A 22,871-nucleotide genomic window follows, 5' to 3' on the forward strand; every position below is an offset into this window, starting at 1 on the left:
CTCCCTCTCCCCCTCTCCCTCCCCCTCTCCCTCTCCCTCTCCCTCTCCCTCTCTCTCCCTCTCCCTCTCTCTCTCTCTCACACACACACCATCTTTGCCTCTGTAGAGAGAAAGGGACTGGGTCTCCCTAGCAACAGCTGCAGCCCCTAATCCAGCCCTGGTGCTTTACTCCCACCCAAGATCATGCTTCCACTCTCAGGCCTTGGCCCAAGCATGTCTCAAGATCCCCACTTGTAGGAGCCCAGGAGGGGCACAGAGTCTCCTTGGGGCCCTCTGTGCATACAATGGATCATCACTTTTAGCTGCCATTGGCAGGAGGGATAGACGATGGTGACCAACAATGGAGCAGGGTTGGAGTGTGGGCAGCAGAGCCTGGGCAAGTTGAGCCACTACCAGGTTTTGCCCTTTCAGTCCAAGGAGCCAACAGCTTGCCCATCCTCAACCACTGGCCTCTTGAGGACTCGGTTGCCCTTTGCAACCATAGGGCTGCAAAAAGAAGCATCCCCAACAAATTGACATTATTCATGAGCGATGATACAGCACCCAGGAAATATCAGCAGAATCAGTGGCATTAGTCCAGGAGTGCTAGTGATGGGTGAGTTACTTTTTTCCCTGGTAGTCTGATTCAGGAAAAAATAAACTTCAAGAAATTCATTTGGGCCTAATTGAAACTGGCCCCAAATTGATGTACTTACTGGCCCATGCGGTACTACCAGGTGCATGCCCTCTGATGACCTCAGTGACCGGGCAGGTTGGTAAATGAGAAGATGCCCTCTCAGGTATCCTGGCCCCAAGTTGTTTAGGGCTTTGTACACTAGTGGCAAAACCTTTATAGGAATCTGAACTCATTAAAATCCATTGTGGATGTTTTTGACATCCCTACATCCGAGTCAGAGGCAGGAGGGTGTTTCGGCATGCCTAGAACTGGCAAGCAAGGCATGTGTGGGGGGAAAACGGTCAAAGAAGCAGTTGCAGAGAGCAGGGGTCCCCTTTGAGGATCCAGTTCTATTCAGGTGACAGGAGGGATGAGTTTGCTCTGAACTTCCTGTCTTGCTACAGAGCTATGTATGAAATGTGTGGCGTGCTTTGGGGGATGCTGCTGAAACATAAAATTCTGGGTTGATGCAGTGGAGCCTGTGGGCCAAGAGCTTGCTGTGACCCCCCACCCTTTGTTCTTCCTTTATTTTTTCTTAAAATCAAAGGACCTCAACTGTGGGGTCAGTCAGTAGAATGCTGCCCACTGGCTCTGTGACTCACTGACCCTCTTCTGGCCTCACAGCCACCAGCCCAGGACTCTCTATTCAGCCTTATCCTTCACCACTGCCACCATAGAACACTGTACCTTGCCTCAGGTTCTTCAAGAATCCAATCCCATTTATAAAACAGAAGAAGTTTTATTTAACAATAAGTAAGGTGATGCAGTTTATAAAGCTTGTGGTTTCATTTGTCATAGAATCATAGAATCATAGAATAGCAGAGTTGGAAGGGGCCTACAAGGCCATCGAGTCCAACCCCCTGCTCAATGCAGGAACCCACCCTAAAGCATCCCTGACAGATGGCTGTCCAGCTGCCTCTTGAAGGCCTCTAGTGTGGGAGAGCCCACCACCTCCCTAGGTCACTGGTCCCATTGTCGTACTGCTCTAACAGTCAGGAAGTTTTTCCTGATATCCAGCTGGAATCTGGCTTCCTTTAACTTGAGCCCATTATTCCGTGTCCTGCACTCTGGGAGGATCGAGAAGAGATCCTGGCCTTCCTGTGTGTGACAACCTTTTAAGTCTTTGAAGAGTGCTCTCATGTCTCCCCTCAATCTCCTCTTCTCCAGGCTAAACATGCCCAGTTCTTTCAGTCTCTCTTCATAGGGCTTTGTTTCCAGACCCCTGATCATCCTGGTTGCCCTCCTCTGAACACGCTCATATAGTTGTTTGTTTCAGAACACTTTCAGATGTAACCCTGCCTACTTTACCCACTAGACTACACTATCTCCTCCCATTCGCTCCCCCCCCCAATAATGAAACACGTTGACGTTGATCCTACACTCTCTCTAGACCCTCTCACTGACAAACCCAGACTCTTCTCTGACTCTCTGGCTCATACGCACACACACTACTCTGTGCTAACTCCTCCCTCTCCCTGCTAACTGCCAATCCAGATGTTTGAACCACCAGCCAATCAGCATTCAGTTCACATTCATTTCACTCGCTCCCCCTCCCAACAGCATTAACCACATACTAACCGAAGTCCAAACAACACTTACAACCTAAATAACAACAATCATTAAAACATTTCAAATATTTACATTATATGTAATTGGCAATAAGCAGTAAAGCATCACACTTGCTGTGTGTGGGGCAATTAAAATCAGCAAGAGCAACTCTTCCAGATGTCAGCTGCCAGTCACTTGGGCTTGCTTGCAGTAAAAAAGAGAAGAGACAGAGACCCTGGACATGCAACCTGTGGTTCCGCTGCTTAATATGGCAGGATGAAACATCTCCAGATGTTCTCCTTGAGCAGAGGTTTAGGAATGTGCTCAGGATGTAGGAAATGGTAAAAACAGCTGACTCCGCTTGATTGGTCTTTTGGGTTGAGGAAGAAGGTACCGGAATTTGTTCCACTACTGGTAGCAGCAGTAGAATAATAGATGACAGATGTCTGCAACAAAACTTTCTAAAGAGGGACCCTTGCAATGGGGGTTGCAGATCCATTTGGGCTGTGCTTCAGGCAGCAAAAGGCCTTGGGATGGCACTGTGTTTTTGAATTGTATTTTGTACTGAATGCATAGTTTGCCCTGGAAATTAGTGCCAGGAGCGGTTACAGAATGTCGCATTAGGCAGGAGTTTTTATTGGCATCTTTCAAAGCTCCCCCTGAATGCCAAAGAGAATGTTGTCAGTGCCACCCCAATTAACTGTGTGTTGTACTGACTTGCTTCTCTTTGAAAAAACAACACATTTCTTCATCCTGGCATGGAGGCTAAACACACCGACCAGCGTTTTCACCAGCTGTCAGAATTTTACATTGGTGAAGTTTCTCTTTCTACTTTTTTAAGTGCACAGCTACAGCACACTCAGGCTTCCTGTGGTGGGAGATCTCTGCTCCATTCTGAAGTCCCCACGCATGGCTGAATGCTTCCAATGGACAGGACAGCACCAAGCCTGGTGTTGCTTGGCTCTTGCAAAGGGGCCTGCCAAGGCGTCTGGCACTGTTTCACTGGATAGAACCCAAGATGTAGGATGAGAAATGCAAAACACTGAAGCCAGGAGCCAGGAGGGGGCGATCGCTACCGCTACCCAGAGGGGAAGGCCTTCGAGTGCCTGCGTGTGAATGCGTCTGCCTGCTTGTGCCCACCCATGCGGCAATGTGTGCAAACAGAAGTTGGCACGCTGACATCAAGTCAGAAGCAGGAGCTGCTTTGTCCGCTTGGTGCTGGAAGGACACTCTGCCATGGCAGCATCTGGAATGAATGGGTCCAGCCACATTCTATCAACTGGGAGAGGATGCTGGCTTGAATGCAGGAATTGAGAAAAGCACAGGGTGTCTCCACTTTGCTTCCTGGCAGAACATAACTCAAGCCAGAATAATGAGGAAATGAGGGGCTTGTGAGGAGAGAAAGATGGGTGGGTGATTCCACCACAGACAGTCTGGGAGTGTTCAGCCCAGAGTCACCTTGTGGGTGTGATTCATAACTGCAGGGAAATAAATAATTCTCCCCCAAAGTTTCCAAAGATTCTGCCCTTGGAAAAGTCCTTGCTGAGGCTTCCATCAGAAGCTATGAGAAGGTTTCAGTGGTGACTGAGATGAATGAGCGCCAAGCTGGAGGGAACCTTCTCTATGGCTGCAGCCCTCAGTGCAAGAATGGGCTGGGAGTTGCTCTTGGAGACAAAACTGCTTCTGTGTAAATAGACAGTTGCACATATACAAATACACTACTGTATGTCATGCAACACTGAATATTAAATCCTAGGAAAATAACGATCCAAGGCACCAAATAATCAAAGATATGCATCACATTGAAAGAGCAGCATATGAGAAACTGCGCTGTATGAGAAATAAGACACTATGGTAATGTGATGGATACAAATGGGCTGAAGATTGCCATGATAAGAGAAACGTTGTGTGTAGACAAAGCTCTGTAGCAATGGATGGAAACAGACTATAGTCCAGTGGCTACCAGCCCAATGGAAACAAGACCTCCAAAGATATGGAGAAGCAGCTGCAAGTAGTCCATTATTATTATTATTATTATTATTATTATTATTATTATTATTCATTTATATAGCACCATCAATGCACATGGTGCTGTACAGAGCAAAACAGCAAACAGCAAGACTCTGCCGCATAGGCTTACATTCTAATAAAAACATAATGAAACAATAAGGAGGGGAAGAGAATGCAAACAGGCACAGGGTAGGGTAAGCAGGCACAGGGTAGGGTAAAACTAACAGTATAAAGTCTGCACAACATCAAGTTTTAAAAGCTTTAGGAAAAAGAAAAGTTTTTAGTTGAGCTTTAAAAGCTGCGATTGAACTTGTAGTTCTCAAATGTTCTGGAAGAGCGTTCCAGGCGTAAGGGGCAGCAGAAGAAAATGGACGGAGCCGAGCAAGGGAAGTAGAGGCCCTTGGTCAGGTGAGAAACATGGCATCAGAGGAGCGAAGAGCACGAGCGGGGCAATAGTGTGAAATGAGAGAGGAGAGATAGGAAGGAGCTAGACAGTGAAAAGCTTTGTAGGTCAACAGAAGAAGTTTATATTGGATTCTGAAGTGAATTGGAAACCAATGAAGAGATTTCAGAAGTGGAGTAACATGATCAGAGCGGCGAGCCAAGAAGATGATCTTTGCGGCAGAGTGGTGAACAGAAACCAACGGACTGATTGGTTCAACCCATGGTGTAACAAGTCTTCTTCACGTGCTACTTGAAGAAGAATTGCTAAGCAATTCGATGTCTAGTGTTGAGATATTTATTGATGCTAGAATTCTATTGTTGTCCACATTTCTGTTGGTTTAGCCCTCAGAGCAAGGCCAGGTTGGCCAAAGAGCATAGAGAGGAAGAGCTTCCCTTTGGCCAATGCAGTGGTGTGGGGGTGGGGTGATGACCCTCCGTGGCCATTGGCCCATCTAGCTCCATTGGCCTGATTGGCAGTGGCATCTTCTGCTCCTGTCCTACACTCCTTCCTTAACCCTTACCACCCTTTTCGCTAGCCAAGGAAGCAACCACATCGCAACCACACTGCTTGCCAGTTCAATAGCCACCTAGTGCCTGGCCAATGTAGCTCTTGACTGGAAGCCATGGTGTGGCCTGGGAGGGGATCCGCACGTCGCTCCCAGAGCGCTTCTATGCGACCCCAGTGCACCCCGAAAACTATAGTCTGACTTCCCTGTAAAAGAAACGAGGAAGAGCCGTCCATGCCGCCACCGCCGCCGCCAACGACGCCGACGAGGAGAGCTCTCCGCCGGTGAGGAGAGCTCGGCAAAAGAAGGCGGGGTGGAGAGCTTCTTCCGCTCTTCACCCCGCCTTCTTTTGCCGAGCTCTTCTCGCTGGCGGAGAGCTCTCCTCGTCGTTGTCGGCATGGACGGCTGTTCCTCGTTTCTTTTACAGGGAAGTCAGACTATCGTTTTCGGGGTGCACTGGGGTCACATAGAAGCGCTCTGGGAGCGACGTGCGGATCCCCCCCCTGCTCATGAGGTGTCCCTGGTTCTGGGAATCTGCAAGTGTCTTTGCAGTGATTGTGAAATGCTCCATTTCACAGTGGAAGGTGGATCAGCTACCCGGGGGCCGGCAGCACATGGCTCCCCTCAAGGGAGCTGGGAGCTGGGATGCCCGCCATTGGCAGGATCCCCTCAAGGGAGCTGGAATGCCCGCCATTGGCAGGATCTACACTACTGCTTATAATGGTTTATAATGGTTTTGACAATTGTTCAGGCCCAGGACACGTTACATAAACAGTTTTCAAACCATTTTTAAAGTGTTGCATCCTGCTTCGTGTAGATCTGGCAATTGTCTCCGCATTCCCTTCCCCAGTAAAGGAGGCATCTTGCCCCCAGCGTCATCCCCACCACCACTCAACTCCATTGGGGGATAAGAGGGGGAGGTTGGGCTGTGACAAACGTAGAGGAGAGGCAGCCAACCTGGTGCGCATGTGCTCAGCGAGAGACTTCAACAGAGCATGCACAAATTCCGAGGAAGAGAGGATTTGGATGGCCTGGCAGGAAACCTCTCCCTCCCCAAAGGGAAAGAAAAAACGAGGCAAGCTGCCTGCTCGCTCCCTCCCTTCGTCCCTGCACCTCCCACACTCCAGACATTACTAGGAGGGACTCCCTCCTCCTCCTCCTCCTCTTCAGTTCCCTTTATGTCATGTCATGTCATGTTAATAATATTAGATGAGCTTTGGCAAGGGAGGATACATATAATTAATTTGCAAATCTGAAAAGTGGCTGCGATTTGCAGTGAAGACGGAGGATGTGTAACTGCAGGAGACATCACGTAGGCAGCCAGGGGATGATGATGAGGCTTCCTCCAGGCAGGCGATGGAGGAGGGACAAAGGAGGAGGGACCTGGCCTGCCTCGGCTTTCACTAGGCTGCTTCCCAAGGTCTAGACCTGACCCCCAGACTTGAAGGAGCAGAACATCATAGGAACGTAGGAAGCTGCCTGATACTGGCTCAGATCCATTGAACCTGAGACCTTATGCAGGCAAAATGGGAGCTGTACTGCTGAGCTGTGTCCCTTGACTAAGGCCTCAGTGCAATCAGTCATGCATCAAAGGAGTGAGACTACACACACACACACACACGCCATGCTGATTCAGTTCTGAAACAATGTGCTGGACCATTGCTAAAGTACTCCCCAAACCCATAGCCGGGAGTGGGTTGCACACACATCCTAAATTTCCTCTGCCCCCTTTTCCCAAACAAATAATTACATTTATTACAGAAATTTTAGAAAACCAACAAGAAAGCCTTTGCTTTTCCCCCTTAAAGGTACAGATGCTGCTATTTTGGGGCAGTGCTGCAGTGTAACCTGCTCAGATATTCCTAATGGTACATGCAATTGAGGTTATATTAGAGATGAATGGATATTTTCAATATAGGAAGCTGCCTTGTTTAAAGGCACTTGGTGAAACCCATCCCTGATGGAAGCCTGGGTGCATCAATGGAATCCCACATGCCCCATCATGGGTTTTTGGAATTGGCTGCTCTTCAGTGTACGCGGTGGAGCAGCACAATAGTCAGTCCTTGAACCTTAATCTGGGGAAGCAGCTGGCATGGAGGTTTCTAACAAAACGAAGGCAGAAATTGCACGTTGAAGCGTTCACTTTGCAAATGCAAATCAACCCTAATAGCTGCCTTTTCTTGTTTCTTCCAGATACAGTAACTGAAGTCAAGACAAACATTTACGTGACAAGTTTCGGCCCTGTCTCAGATACGGACATGGTGGGTGCTGCACTTTGAGATGTGTGTGTGTGTGTGTGTGTGTGTGTGTGTGTGTGTGTTTGTGTGTGTGTAGCAGGAGGGGGCACAAGCAAAGCTAGCTGAGGGATAGGACATTCAAAACACAGATGTGTTTCTGTGCCATGAAGCTAGAACAGACCTGTCTGGTCCCTCAGTGGTTAGCCAGAGGTCCCCATGGGAAGACCGCAAACAGGATAGGATCGCAAGAGAACCCTCCCGCTCATGTCCCCCAGCAACTGGTATACGAAGGCCATTTCCGATTCAAGAAGTAATATGTAGCCATCATGATAGCCACATGCTCCGTAAGATTCCCTGGGCAGCCTCCCTGAGGTCCCTCTCAGAAAAATGTGTCTGTTTACGGATTGTGTGGAGGCTGTGTACATGAGATCATAAGAAGAGCTAATGCTGGATCAGACCAAGGGCCCATCTAGTCCAGCATTTTGTTCACACAGCGGCCAAACAGCTGTCAACCAGCAGCAGCGTCCCCCCCATGTCCCCCCACCAACTGGTTTACATAGGTTTAGTGCCTCTGCTACTGGAGGTAGCACATAGCCATCAGGACTAGTAGTCATTGATGGCCCTTTTCCTCCAGCAATGTATCTAACCCCCTTTTAAAGCCATCCAATTTGGTGGCCATCGCCACGTGGTAGCAGATTCCATAGTTTGAATATGTGATGTCTGGGAATCAACTGGGAAAAGAGAGTTTGCTGTTCTAATGGTGGAAGCAGCAGCAGCAGCACCTCCATAAGGGCTGTTGTGGATGATAAGAAGGGGAAAGTGCTGCAGCTTAGCCTTGGAATCTAAGTGGAAATGCCAGGCAAGGCCCCTTTGTGGAACTGAAAGGTCAGGATCCCACAAAGGAATGGCAGAGTCCTCCTAGATTAGTGGAGCTGGACTGTCCTCTCTGGCTCCCCAAATGGCCATCCTCTCCCCACCTTGGCTGCTTCCTTCCAGAGACGGTACCAAGGAAGATGTAGGATGATGTGGCATGGATGCCTGAAGAGCCAGCCCCCTTTTTGGGGGGCGGGGAGAGGAAGGCAACTCCCCCTTTCCTTCCCAAATAGTTCTCCCTAATGCCACATCTCCAACATGTCACCCTCCAGATATGTGGACTGCCACTCCCATAATTACTAGCCATCAGCTGGGGATCATGGGAGCTGTGGTTCACAACATCGGGCTGGAGCATGCTGATGGAGAGAGTACTTCTTGCACTAGTTGCATAGAGGCAAAAAGAGCCTCAGAATGCCCCATGTGAGAGAACGGAGAAAGGGGAAATGGGAGAAGTGTCGAGGGAGGTGGTTAATGAAAGCCTTGAGGACTGAGCCAAAGCCCCTCTTCCCACAACATTTTGTCTAATTAGTACAGCCCTGTGGAGCATAATTAATTGGAAGAGAGTAGGAAAAAAAGGACTTGCTGCTTTCATGCCAAAGGATCTGATCAAAAATCCCAAGCTACAGAAGACCCATAAGCCAAAAGGCAGATGAGGAGTGAAGATCTTTCTGCACGTCCTGGTTCATAGGAATTGCCACATCCCATCGGGAGTTGGGGTGCAGATGGGTATAGGGAGAGGGATTCTCCACTACAGAAGGATAGCGTTCTTTGTGCTGCTTGCTCAACAGCCCCCCACCCCCGCATATCTGCACATAGATACTTTTCTTTGGGATTCTGAACCTGACCACCCTCATCTGGAGGTCCCCAAGTCCTTGGACCCAACGAGGGTCTCAAAAACACCCTCAAAACCGTTTGCTAATCTCCAGTCATTCTCCAGGATTTGATCTGCCGTGGGCTGCTCATTCCTTGCGCCCAAAGATTGCTTGTTTTGGCTTCCATGGCAGAACCAATGCTGGGTCCTCCTCAGTCAGTGTGGGTGAAGCTCCAGAGGGGAACCTCTTGTGAGCGTTTCACAGCCCTGGTTGCCCGTCACTTTCCCTCATAGAGGACGGGGCCATCCGATCATCGGATGCCTGACTCCTCCCAAAAATCGGACAAAGGTGGAAATGAATGGTCCAGGGGCTGGGAAAGGAATGTCTTCTCATAATTCCACTTTGAAAAGTTGACCCCTTTTCCCCATGGAAGACCCGTCCTGCTCTCTCTCGGGTGAGAAGTTAATGTGCTGTCACCCGAGCTGCTGCTTTTAATTTCTCCTGGCTTCACTCTCTCTTACTGTCATGCTACTTTCCTCCCTTTTGCACCGATGCAAACAACCTTAATATATTCACCCATCCAGCCCTCGGGGAGTATCTCATAATTACTTCTAAGGTGGAGCATATTTGATTAAGGGAGCATGTATAATGAACTGTGAAGAAGGAAGAAATGGGAAGTATTGCAAAATGGGAGGTATTCTCCGCTAGGCGGTTTTAGAAAATGCACGCAACATGAACCAATACTACACCCACGTGTGCTCGGGCGCCTGCGTTAGTTCTGCACATTTTAGCCATGAAAAATAAGGTTAGTGCTGCATGCTTTGGGAAGGGGTTTGATCTAGGGGAAATTTGCCAGTGTCCCCCACACACCACACATGGAAAGGAGCCCCACTCCTGCCTCCCTATTGCACCACGAATATCCATCACCTGTTCTTTCAGTAGTCCTTGTGAAATCCATTTTTGGGATTAGCATGAAAGAAGGATGGGGAGAATGATCCTTTCCACCAGCGTCCAGGGCATCGAAGGGGCAAGGGAGCAGTAGGCTAGCAAGCGGACTGCAGGGACTTCCAACAGAGAGATGGAGCAGAGAGCAAAGAGGTGCAGGGAATGCTGATCAAATTTGCAGATGACACAAAATTGGGTGGGAGAGCTAATACCCTGGAAGACAGAAACAAACTTCAAAGTGATCTTGATAGGCTGGAGTGCTGGGCTGAAAACAACAGAATGAAATTTAATAGGGATAAATGCCAAGTTCTACATTTAGGAAATAGAAACCAAAGGCACAGTTACAAGACGGGGGATACTTGGCTCAGCAATACTACAAACGAGAAGGATCTTGGAATTGTTGTAGATCGCAAGCTGAATATGAGCCAACAGTGCGATATGGCTGCAGGAAAGGCAAATGCTATTTTTGGGCTGCATTAATAGAAGTATAGCTTCCAAATCACTTGAGGTACTGGTTCCTCTCTATTCGGCCCTGGTTAGGCCTCATCTAGAGTATTGCGTCCAGTTCTGGGCTCCACAATTCAAGAAGGACGCAGACAAGCTGGCGCGTGTTCAGAGGAGGACAACCAGGATGATCAGGGGTCTGGAAACAAAGCCCTATGAAGAGAGACTGAAAGAACTGGGCGTGTTTAGCCTGGAGAAGAGAAGATTGAGGGGAGACATGATAGCACTCTTCAAATACTTAAAAGGTTGTCACACAGAGGAGGGCCAGGATCTCTTCTCGATCCTCCCAGAGTGCAGGACACGGAATAACAGGCTCAAGTTAAAGGAAGCCAGATTCCGGCTGGACATCAGGACAAACTTCCTGACTGTTAGAGCAGTACAACAATGGAACCAGTTACCTAGGGAGGTTGTGGACTCTCCCACACTAGAGGCATTCAAGAGGCAGCTGGACAAGCATCTGTCAGGGATGCTTTAGGGTGGATTCCTGCATTGAGCAGGGGGTTGGACTTGATGGCCTTATAGGCCCCTTCCAACTCTGCTATTCTATGATTCTATGAGAAGGCACCTCCTCTGGCCAGCCCCCCTGATGGGACAGACTCTGTATTGGTTTCCAGCACTTCCAGCTAGCGCCAGCAGGCCTTTGCTTTGGAAAGAAGATAGAGAGAAAAAGAAATCAACAGCTGGTCATGGCCAGCAGTGTCCGTGTCTCTGGTCTCCTCTGCAAAATCACCAGCACCACTGTTGCCACGGTAACTGCTGGGGGGGGGAAGGGGGTTTGGTCTGCCTGCACTTGTTGCTGTGCCTTCAATGCTTAGGATGAATCATTTGGGGGGGGGGGTTGAAAAGAGCCATAGACAGCTCTGTAGCCTTTTGCATTCAACCTCCATGTTTATGGAGCCGACAACCTACAAGGAAAAGAGTGCGAAGTCAGGGATAGTCACCACACACACGTGGCTGTTGCTGTTGCTCCAGTCTGGTCCCTCTTTGTTATGAATGGCTGAAAAGGAAGAGCCACTATTGCCCTAGAGGCTAGACCTCAAGGTCGCCTCCTCCAAGCCCCTGAGACAGGGTCCCTGGTTTACTGGAGAGTTCTGGGCAATGAAACAGGTCAGAAGATGGCTGAAGCGTAAGTCTCGTCTTGAAGGTGACCGAACACGCGTGAGAGTATACAATCATGCCTACTGCGTGGCTGTGAAGGCAGCAGGGAAGGCTTACTTAGCTGCCTCCATCGCATCCTCAAGCTGTCGTCCAGCTGAGCTCTTCTCGGTGGTACGGGGGTTACTTACATCTAACCCAATGAATTCAATATTGGAACCCTCGGAGGCTCGCTGTGAGGAATTTGCAAGACGCTTTGAGGATAAAATCGCTCACCTTCATGCTGACTTGAATGCCGCTATTGATTCAGTGTCTGCTTGAGGTTTCCAGTGCATTGTCTTATCCTGTTTTGTGGGATCAATTTTGGTTTTTGGAGCCAGACGCTGTGGACAAGATCTGTTCAATCTGTTGGATCTGTTCAAGCCACAAACTCTCTCAATCCTTGCCCGTCATGGCTTATTTGAGCTAGCTGCAGGGGTCTGACCCCCTGCTGCCTTAAAGGAAGCAGTGGTGTGACCATGCTTGAAAAAAACCTCCCTTGACCCAGAGAGTTATGATAACTATTGTCCGGTTGTCAATACCCCATTTTTGAGCAAGGTACTCGAGAGAGTGGTGGCGTCTCAGCTGCAGGTGTACTTGGATGAAACTGATTATCTGGATCCATTCCAGTCTGGGTTCAGGCCTGGTTTGGGGATGGAATCGACCTTGGTTGCCCTGATGGATGACCTTTGGGAGAGGGACAGGGGGAGTGTGACCCTGTTACTGCTCCTTGATCTCTCAGTGGCTTTTGATACCATTGACCATGGTCTTCTCCTGGAATGCCTCCGTGAGTTGGGGGTTGGTGGCACTGTTTTACAGTGGTTCAGCTCATACTTGCAGGGTTGGTTCTAGAAAATAGGATTGGGGGAATGTACTTCTGCCCCATGGCAGTTTGACTGTGGGGTTTCCCCAATGTTATTTAATATCTATGTGAAACCTTTGGGAGCAGTCATCAGGAGATTTGGGGCAAGCCCTATTTCTCTGTAACATCTGCATCAGGAGAGGCTGTGAACATTCTGAACCAGTGCCTGTATACAGTTACTGCTTGGATGATGGCCAACAAACTGAAACTGAATCCCGATAAGACAGAGGTTTTGTAGCTTGGTGGTTCCCAGGTCTGGGAACTCGGGCGTTTGACTGTTCTGGATGGGGTTGCACTCCCTCTGAAGGAGCAGGTCCATAGTTTTGGGGTGCTCCTGGACCCATCTTTGTCACTAGAGGCCCAGCTGACTTCGGTGGCCTGGAGCGCCTATTACCAACTTCGGTTGGTACGCCAACTACTCTTGTTCCTGGATAGGGATAGCCTTGCCATGGTCATTCCTGCGCTGGTAACCTCATGATTAGACTACTGTAATGTGCTCTATGTGGGGCTACCCATGTGTGTGGTTTGGAAGCTGCAGCTAGTGTAATTGTACTCCTTGTACTCCTTTCGGCGCCTCCTGAAAACATCTTTATTCCATGAAGCCTTTCTTTAACATGCAGCCTTGGATTTCTGGTTTTGCTTCTTTTAAATTTTGTTTTAACTGTTTTATTCCGTTTTTATTTTCATTTTACCTTGTACACCGCTCCAATTTTTTTCAATGGGGAGCAGTATATAAATATTCTAAATAAATAAATAAATAATAGTGCAGAACGCAGCAGCCGGAGTGCTCACGGGGACACCTAGCTGTGCTCATATAAAACCTGTGTTAAAATAACTGCACTGGCTACCTGTTAGCTACCGAGCCTCATACAAGGTTATGTTGTTAGCCTACAAAGCCCTAAAAAACTTGGGACCAGGATGCCTAGCAGACCACCTTCTTTTATACACACCCAGACGACAACTATGATCCTCAGAGGAGGCCCTACTGGCTATTCCGAAATGAACGGAACGCCACCATGAAGAACCTCGGCGGCGGGACTCCCAGTGGTGCAGTGGTAAATCTTGACGTGCAATCACTCATATTGACAGTCCCATAGCCACATCCCCAAGCAGAGGCTAAATGGGCAGGCAGTGGCAGTCCCATATTTTTGTGTGTATATGTATATATTTATATTTTCTAGGAGTGTATTTTCCCAGGACCACAAAAATGCATGTTATCTGAAAGTCAACACACCCATTCTGGCAGGTTTCATCTCCACCGAGGGGAATCCGCACGTCGTACCAAGACCGCTTCTAAGCGACCCCAGTGCGGCGTGAAAGCGATCGTGTAACTTGCCTTTGGAAGAGCCGACGAAGAGACGTCCTTCCCGCTGCCGCCGCCGCCACCCGGCTGGGACAGAGAGCTCAGGGAAAGAAGGCGGGGTGGAGAGCTTCTTCTGCTCTCAACCCTGCCTTCTTCAGCCGAGCTCTCCTCGCCGGTCGGCGAGGAGGTCTGTGGGTGGTGGCGGCGGCGGCGGCAGCAAAGACGTCTCTTCATCGGCTCTTCCAAAGGCAAGTTACACGATCGCTTTCACGCCGCACTGGGGTCGCTTAGAAGCGATCTCGGTACGACGTGCGGATTCCCCCCAGGAGCACCTCTTTTATAAAGCTAAGCGGCCAATTGCCCATTCTAGACAAGCTGTCCCCCCCCCCCAATATTTTGTATTATACAAGAAGGAGAGCTCATAACAATATATTGTTGCTGCTTGGGGAACCTTCCCCACCCCCAGCTATTGTGAGGATTGCAGCTACGCTCAAAAGGGTACAGGGGATCCCTGCAAATCAAAATGTCCTGGGGCTTACGCCTTTGTGAGTCCTTCCTCCACCCCCACCCCCCACTGCAGAATATACTGAACTGAAACAAACAGGAACACTGTGATCTCTAAAGGAGTCTTAAAGATGGGAAACATCTACATAAGATTTTGTGTCACTTTGCTTGCCATATTTACCTCCAAAGAAGGACACTGCTGAGAATTGTCACCAGGAGATCCACCACAGCCCCTCTGCTCCCACCCCCTCTGAGTGCCCTGGGAAGCGAGCATGGCTGTGAAACCAGTCTAAGTCTGTAAGCGGAGGTCTGCCTTTGGGGTTACTGAATTCCACTCTCAGACTGATGTCCTTCTACTAGAAGGCAGGCTAGGACATTGCTGAGAAGGGAGAAAAAAGGAAGAGCAAAAGATTAACAGAAAGGAAATGTTGTCAGCAGATCAGAATCAAAAGGAGGAGGAGGAGCAGCAGGCCATCAATGAATTATAGCAGGGCAGGAATGACTGGGGCAGGATCCACGCGACTGCTTTATAACGGTTTGTAACGGTATTGACAACTGTTGGGGCCCAGGACACATTCCATATACTACTTTCAAAGTAGTATATCCTGCTTGGTGTAGATCTGGGCTCAGGTGTGGGACAAAGAGGACACCTGGACGGACAGACACATGACCGGGGGAGGAGGGGAGCTGTGCGGGCAATGAAAGAAAGAGTGAAAAAAGAACTGGGAAAAGAGACAGAAGCATGAGACAGAATGTAAGCCTATGCGGCAGGGTCTTGCTATTTACTGTTTCACTCTGTACAGCACCATGTACATTGATGGTGCTATATAAATAATAATAATAATAATAATGGTGGGCAGGACTCACTTCACACCTGGTTTCGCTGTGTGAGAAGCAGATGCGATGGGTGAGAAGCATGACTTAGTGATGGGGGACCTTTCCCGTGTCCTCTGGCTGTTTAACAGGTAGGAAGTCCCCTCGTAGCAGTTGAACTGGAGACGAATCCGTCCTCCTTGACTGGCTGGCTTTCTTCATTTCTTCTTCCCTGATGAAAGAGTAAAATGCATATCAGTAACAATTTCTTGAGACATTGAGAGCTTCACCCCATGTACCTGCTTCCCTCGGATTATCCCCATGGTGCTAAGCTTTTGCGGTTGTTGTTTTTGCTACCGGGCGACAGCGATCCTTTGCATACCAGGAAGTGAGTTTAAGGGGGGAAATGTAAAAAATCATAAAAAATCAACGGATGACCCAATTCAATTCAAGTTTGGTATGCTTAAAGCTCTCCCTCATATCTATTACTGTGCCAATTTTGGTGTTTTTATCTTTAGAGCTTACGCATTTGTACGCATTTCTTTAAAACCCTGCTCCTGCACCCCGGCAGCGGCTTGGAAGGTACGCTAAAAAAGTAGGGGCTAAATACAGCAAATCTTTTTGCTTTATTGCACAATTAAGGCAGGATGCCTGGGAGTACTTCACAATCAAAGCAGATTATAAGGTGGAAAACTTCGGAGTCCTTTGCATGCAGTTCACAGTGATTGCACAGTATAATGCTGGTGTGATAAAGCTCTGTATGGAGGAGAGGAATGGAGAGCACTCCCCCCTCCACGCCCCTCCTCTTGCTGTCATGGTCTTTCCGCTGCTTGTGAACTGCCTCCACAGCGATAGATAAGGTGGCCAGCTCTGGTGTCCACCTTGGCCTCAGGAACAGCTCGTTCCTCCCTGAGACCAGTCAAAAGTATCATTGCCACTTTGGCAGCCATGCAAGAACCACCTCTTCCTTCCATTTGATAAAAGGTCCAAAGGGCAAGGGTGTGGATTAATTGTATTAATTCAGGCACATACATGCCAGCAAACTCTCCTCCCCAGCACAACGTTCTGCACCTCCTCTGGGCATTCCCCCACCCCTGTCCCTAAACCCCCCCCTAAGTTCCAAAAGGTCAGGGGGAGGCTAGCCAGCCCATTCTAGACTTTCCGCACTTCCATTGCTAATTCTGCTTTGACTGCCATGCCCACTGCTAGGTGTAGCAAGGAAACGTTGAGGAATCTTCTAAAGTCTTCTTTAGGCATTGCTGAGAATGCTCAAGACTGCAGAGTCCAGAGGAACCCAGTTAGAGGGTGTTTAACCTTCTACTGGGCCATGGCTTTCATGTTTGTCTGTTTCTGCAGTGGAAAGTCTTAAATTCTAACCTGTCTCTTCTTTGGCAGGAGTACACCATCGATGTGTTTTTCCGGCAGTCCTGGAGAGACGAGAGGCTGAAGTTTGATGGTCCAATGAAGGTCCTCCCCCTGAACAACTTGTTGGCCAGTAAGATCTGGACCCCAGACACCTTCTTCCATAATGGCAAGAAGTCGGTAGCCCACAACATGACCACACCCAACAAGTTGCTCCGGCTGGTAGACAATGGGACACTCCTCTATACCATGAGGTAGGAATGGGCTTCTTTCCCCACTTTGCACCCTCTTTTTCCATGTCCAGCATGCATTGCTTCCCCAAACTCAGAGCTGAAGGAGTGCATGTAGAGTTCAGAACCCTCCAACTTCTTCTGTGGGTCTCCTTACACTCTGTCAGTGCAGCTTCCTCATAGGCCCTGCAGAGGCATCGTTCCAGCCCTACATCTCTCCTGGATGTGGTTCTTTTGGCATCTCTGTTGGGGTGGGGTGGGGGAAATGAGACCACCAACTATGCAACTTTTATGGAGGAGCCATAGCTGGTGGTAGTGTGGGATCTAAGGAAATCTATCATAATTTTCCTAATGAATCAAGCCACCTTACCCTTGAATGGCAGGTCCCCACTCCCTGTCTGTTATATCTGGGCTTGGGCTAAGAGATATGATTGTCTTGACCATTGTTTTACAAAGCTTTTTGTGTTCTCCAACACCCTGCAGGAGAATGTGATGCATGGGATGGGTGGGTGGGATGTGACCACTCCCTTGATCCTGACATCTTCCTTCAGCTTGATGCAGGGATGTCAAAGTTTTTACAGCCACAGGGCTGAATTCCACTCCAGAGAAGCTCTTGGGAAGGGGAGGGCTGCATTCTCTCTCTCTCTCTCTCTCTCTCTCTCTCTTTCTCTTTCTATAACCCTATATGGTTCGGGTCCAGGTTATCTGAAAGAACGTATTCTCCCTTATAAGCCTGCTCGTGCTTTGAGATCTTCTGGAGAAGCCCTTCTTTCAGTCCCACCTTCTTCACAGGCACGCTTGGTGTGAACATGGGAGAGGGCCTTCTCGGTGGCTGTTCCAGTGCTCTGGAACTCTCTTCCCAGGGAAGCTAGGCTGGCTCCCTCCTTGATGGGCTTTCGGAAGCAAGCTAAAACTTTTTTTGTTCCAGCAGGCCTTTGGAGAATAATCTGGCCCTCCATCTATGTTATTGTCTAATAATGTTGTTGTATATTTTAAATGTTTATGGTTTTGTTCCCCCCCCATGTATATTTTAAACTTTGAAAGGCCGCCTTGAGGCCCAGCATTGGGCAAAAGGCAGGATACTAATAATAATAATAATAATAATAATAATAATAATAATAATAATAATAATAATAATTCTGGTGGTGGGCATGACCAAAGACAAAAGTGGTGGAGCCAAAATGCAAAAAAAAAGAAAGAAAAAAGAAAAAGAAAAAAGTGTGCACAGCACACTGTTTTACTCTGTACAGCACCATGTACATTGATGGTGCTATATAAATAATAATAATAATAATAATAATAATAATAATAATAATAATAATGCGAGCAACTGAAACCACCAAGCGATTGGTGGTCAGGGGGAAAGGGGTGGGGTCAGGGAAGGCTGTGTATATGAAGAATCCTGGAGGTGCAGATCTGGCACCAAGGCCTGAGGATTTGAACTCCTGGCTTGGTGGAACTTCAAACACAGGGCTGAAAAGGACTGCTGCTGCTGGTGCTGCTGCCAGACACAGTGTAGAGAACCGGATCCCATGCTGGGCCATTGGTCTGGCTGCAGAGGAGTCAGCCGGCAGTTCTTTATAAGCTTCCCATTGGAGCATCTGGCTGGCCGTTTTGGGAACCGAATAGTAGAGTAGACAGGGTTCTTCTGTTCTTATTTAACTGGTGATTTTGATCACTCACAACATATTGAAGGCCCCCCATTCCAGTCCATCTCCTCTCTTGGCCTTGTGGTCGATTTGCCACTGAAATATTCAAAGGAGAGAAACTTGAGGGTAATGTTCTTGGCACTTGTGCAATTTAATGACTACCATCCTACCATGCAATGTGCCTTTGGGGAAAACAAGCACACTGTGTGAGTGTACATTTCATGATGAAGTAGCACAGCCACCTGTGGAAATGCATCTATGTCAGTATGGATGGGACCTGGATGAAAGTGATCATTTTAAAAAGCCACAGATGAGCAGGAGTCCAACTATCTCCTGATACATTTTAATTTAGCTGGGAGACTTGCCAATACAACCATAGCTTGGTGTGGCAGAATTGGGTTGGCCATGGGATTCTTTTTGTGGGTTTCGCACATGATGATTCCATCTGCAGTGGCCATTATGTCTTGCAGATTGACTATTCATGCCGAATGCCCGATGCATCTGGAAGACTTCCCAATGGACGTCCATGCCTGTCCATTGAAGTTCGGGAGCTGTGAGTATTTGACTGCAGGCAGAAACCAAGCGTCATTTTCCATTTTGAAGGGGAGGGGTGCAGGTTCTTGACATACCATTGATCAGGTCAGCTGACATCTCTTGAGTTCAGCTCACAGACTGCTCTGGATCTATATACACCATTTCCAAAGTTGCTAGACCCCATAGACTAGATGACTCTGAGGGTTCGACTATGTGATCTTCCAACTCTTCGATTCAATGATTTTAACCCATTTTGGCTCCCTTGATTTCTCTCTGTCCCAGATTCATGTTCATTGAAATCAACTCCTTCACACTACACAAAATGTGGTGAAGATCCATTATTGAACAGGATTCTCTAGATATACACTCCTATTGGAATTCAGTAATCCAGCCCCCGGCCCCGCCCAGTACGACTATCAAGTAATTGGTTCAAAGACAGTTATAGACCAGTAGATGTTGTGATACAGTAAAAGATACGATCTAAATTAAGTTTGCGCTTGGTTCCCTTCTAGCATTGCTAATAAATGCCAGTTATGCAACTTTGGAAGAAGGGCATGTTGTAAAACTAATTTGAATCCACCAATATAGGATCAACCTGCTAAGAGAGGATGACATTTGCATGTGCTCTGGAAATGGTAAAATGCTGCTTTGCCACGTGGCGTCCATCTGAGCTTGGTGGCTCTGAAGATACCTCCTGCCCCTGCCATTGGAAGTGTCAGTCAAGAGGCTGAGGTGTATCCCGTTGTTGCAAGGCTCGCCAGTCAGGAGCCATGGGCCATCTTCATGATGTCCAATGAGAAGCCTCCCTCCCCACTGCTGTGGATGAGTCAGCCACGCCTTCCTGGGCGCCATTTCGTGCCTCTCCTGGCTGCCTCTCACCCCCCATTGTTCACAGGCTTCCTTGAGTCCTGTTGCTGCTTGCAGGGGCTTCATTTGCCTGCCAGGAGCAGCAGGCCCAGCTGGAGCAATGCAAGAGCAACCCAATGCCACCCTATCCCAAGGTAGTGCCAGGTGTGTGTAGGGATCCTTTCCTTCCTTCCAGCAGGGCATCCCCAGAGGAAAGGGAGCTGTGCCTCCACACCAGGGGATTGCCTGTTGGCTGGGGAAAGCCTCGTAGTGCAGCCAGGTGCTTGGGCAGGCTAAGTTCCACCTCAGCCCAGCAGGGGGCATTGCAGTCCTGATGGCACACAGGCAAATGGAAGCCAAGGATGTGCTGCTGCTGCGGCCACCAACACCACCAGTTACGTTGCAGCCTGCAGAGAGCATGGGGCACACCAGGGGAGGGCTTATTTCAGTCAGAGGCTTCTTCCTCCCGGATGCCTTGAGGGGTTGCATGTACGGCCCTGGGAAGATGCTGCCCCCACTGCTGCCCTTTGCCCCATTTCTGTTTCCAGTTGGGCTACCAGGGTCAGGGTCATATTTCTGCCCCTCTGTGTCCTCCGCAGATGCCTACACCAAGACAGAGGTGATCTACACCTGGACCCTGGGGAAAGTGGAGGTGGCCGAAGGAGGGTCTCGCCTCAACCAGTATGACCTCCTGGGCCATAATGTTGGGAGAGACTCTATTGAGTCTAGCACAGGTAACGCAACGAGTGAGTTCTCGAAGGATGCAAGGATCTGCAACCCGCCCTGGCCACTTCCAGCAAACAGGCAGGATGAACAATGTGGTCTCATATATGATGCAGGGGACCTAAGCTACCCTATGCAGGGGGTGGGAGGCCATTTTGGGGGACAGCCCTCGCCACTGACCCCACTAAGCTCAATGCTTCAGTTTCCTTTTCCTTAACTATCCTTAACTATTTACTTTGTCATTCAAATGTGGTGGGTGGGCAGGGAGTGGGGGGAGACCCCTGTCTGTGTCAGTAGCTAGACAGGGATCTGATACATCAGTTACATCCTTATCTAGACAGAGATAGCCTAGCTGCAGTTATCCATTGTCTGATAACCTCTCATCTGGATTATCGCAATGGATTATACCTGGGGCCGCCTTCAAAAACAGTCTGAAAACTTCAATTGGTCCAAAATAGGTCAGCGAGATTGTTAATGGGGACTGGCCAACAGGATCATATTATGCCATAACTTTTCCACCTGCACTGGCTGCCAGTCCATTTCCGGGCGTGATTCAAAATGTTGGTATTAACATTCAAAGCCCTAAAGAGCTTGCAACCAGGTTATCTGAAGGATCATCTCCTCCCCATACAAGACATCTTAGGGTCTTGTACCTTCCCAGACCCTAAGATGTTCTTCAGCAGTGATTCTCCCGGAACCCCTGCCAAAGGAAGTGAGGTGTGCGGCCTACTAGGAAAAGGGCCTTTTCTGCTGTGGCACCCTGTTTGTGGAATGAGCTTCCCAAATAGGGTTGCCTGGAGCTACATTGTGCTACATTTCTAGCACGAGGTGAAGACCTTTTTTATTTTCCCAGCCATTTTAGTCATTTAGCCCTGTTGCTTTAAATCTGTTTTTGTATTTTAAATCTCTGCATTGCTGCTAGGTTTTATAGAGGGTGACCATATGGAAAGGCGGACAGGGCTCCTGTATCTTTAACAGTTGAATAGAAAAGGGAATTTCACCAGGTGCTGCAAACATACAATTGACACCTGTTGAAATTTCCTTTTCTATACAACTGTTAAAGATACAGGAGCCCTGTCCGCCTTTCCATACGGTCACCCTAATTTATTTTGGTTTGTACTTGTGAAGCCAGTGGAATTATGCAAGGAGATGACAAAGCTGGCATTCAATGAGTACAGGAACACCAGATCTGGGACCTAATGGATCCAGAGGCAGCCAGTAACCACACCGTGCAGTGTTTGCTGGCAATTTTAAGGACGCCACCAGAGAATCGCCTCACATGCCCACATGGTCTCCCTGCTCCACAGAACAAGGCTGCAACTCTATCTGTAATCCTTCTCTCTTTCTCTAGGGACGTACATTGTAATGACCACTTACTTTCACCTCAAGCGCAAGATTGGGTACTTTGTGATCCAGACTTACTTGCCTTGTATCATGACGGTCATCCTATCCCAAGTTTCCTTCTGGCTCAACCGGGAGAGCGTCCCGGCACGAACAGTGTTTGGTGAGTTGCTGGGGTGAAGAAGATCTGGGGACAGCCCGGAGAAGGCAGAGGGAGGGGATTGAGGTTGAGGCAAGAAGAAGCATCTAAATCCTGCCTGCCTGACAAACAGACTGTTTTGAACTCCACACTGAGGTGGATAAGGCTTAAACTCTAAGATTTTTTCCCAGGAAAGGAAACAACAGCAGCTGACATGTCTTGCTAACGTAAACCTACCATGATTGTTATGTGTTTGGTCATCCTCACAGCGAGTCCTACAGCAAAGATGTTCTAGCTGTCTTCTGGCCTGTCTCATCACCTGAAACTCTGCAGAAACCCACAGAGCCTTTTGGTTTTCACAACACCAGAGAGGATGGTCCACCTTACCTAGGGTGACCATATGAAAAGGAGGACAGGGCTCCTGTATCTTTAACAGTTGCATAGAAAAGGGAATTTCTGCAGGTGTCATTTGCATATATGGAGAACCTGGTGAAATTCCCTCTTCATCACAACAGTTAAAGGTGCAGGAGCTATACTGCAGCTATACTGTGACCAGATTTAAAAGAGGGCAGCTTTAACTGTTGTGATGAAGAGGAAATTTCACCAGGTTCCCTATATACACAAATGACACCTGCTGAAATTCCCTTTTCAATGCAACTGTTAAAGATACAGGAGCCCTGTCCTGCTTTTCATATGGTCACCCTAAATAAGCGTGATAACACTCAACCACAAAAATTCACTTAGAGATGTAAAATAGACGCAATATATTAGAGATATAAGTGATATATACAACATATAGTTTGTAATCAATCTACAGAACAATTTCTCCTAGCTGGTACATGTTCTTAAATCCCTTTAAACCAATCCGACAGTGCAAAACCTCCACAATAAAAATTA

The 22,871-nt window shown here is 48.3% G+C and overlaps 1 protein-coding gene across 1 annotated transcript in view; it reads left to right on the forward strand.

Moving 5' to 3' along the window:
- Positions 1-22,871, forward strand: part of GABRA3 (gamma-aminobutyric acid type A receptor subunit alpha3) — a 45,914-nt gene that overhangs the window by 16,630 nt on the left and 6,413 nt on the right. Inside the window, exons 4-8 of the mRNA XM_063141994.1 lie at positions 7,357-7,424; positions 16,546-16,766; positions 18,862-18,944; positions 20,371-20,505; positions 21,846-21,998. Of these exons, the coding sequence (XP_062998064.1) occupies positions 7,357-7,424; positions 16,546-16,766; positions 18,862-18,944; positions 20,371-20,505; positions 21,846-21,998 (660 nt within the window). The remainder of the gene's footprint in view (positions 1-7,356; positions 7,425-16,545; positions 16,767-18,861; positions 18,945-20,370; positions 20,506-21,845; positions 21,999-22,871) is intronic.

The sequence above is a fragment of the Elgaria multicarinata genome, chromosome 15 (assembly GCF_023053635.1).
Source record: "Elgaria multicarinata webbii isolate HBS135686 ecotype San Diego chromosome 15, rElgMul1.1.pri, whole genome shotgun sequence".
Lineage (NCBI taxonomy): Eukaryota > Metazoa > Chordata > Lepidosauria > Squamata > Anguidae > Elgaria > Elgaria multicarinata.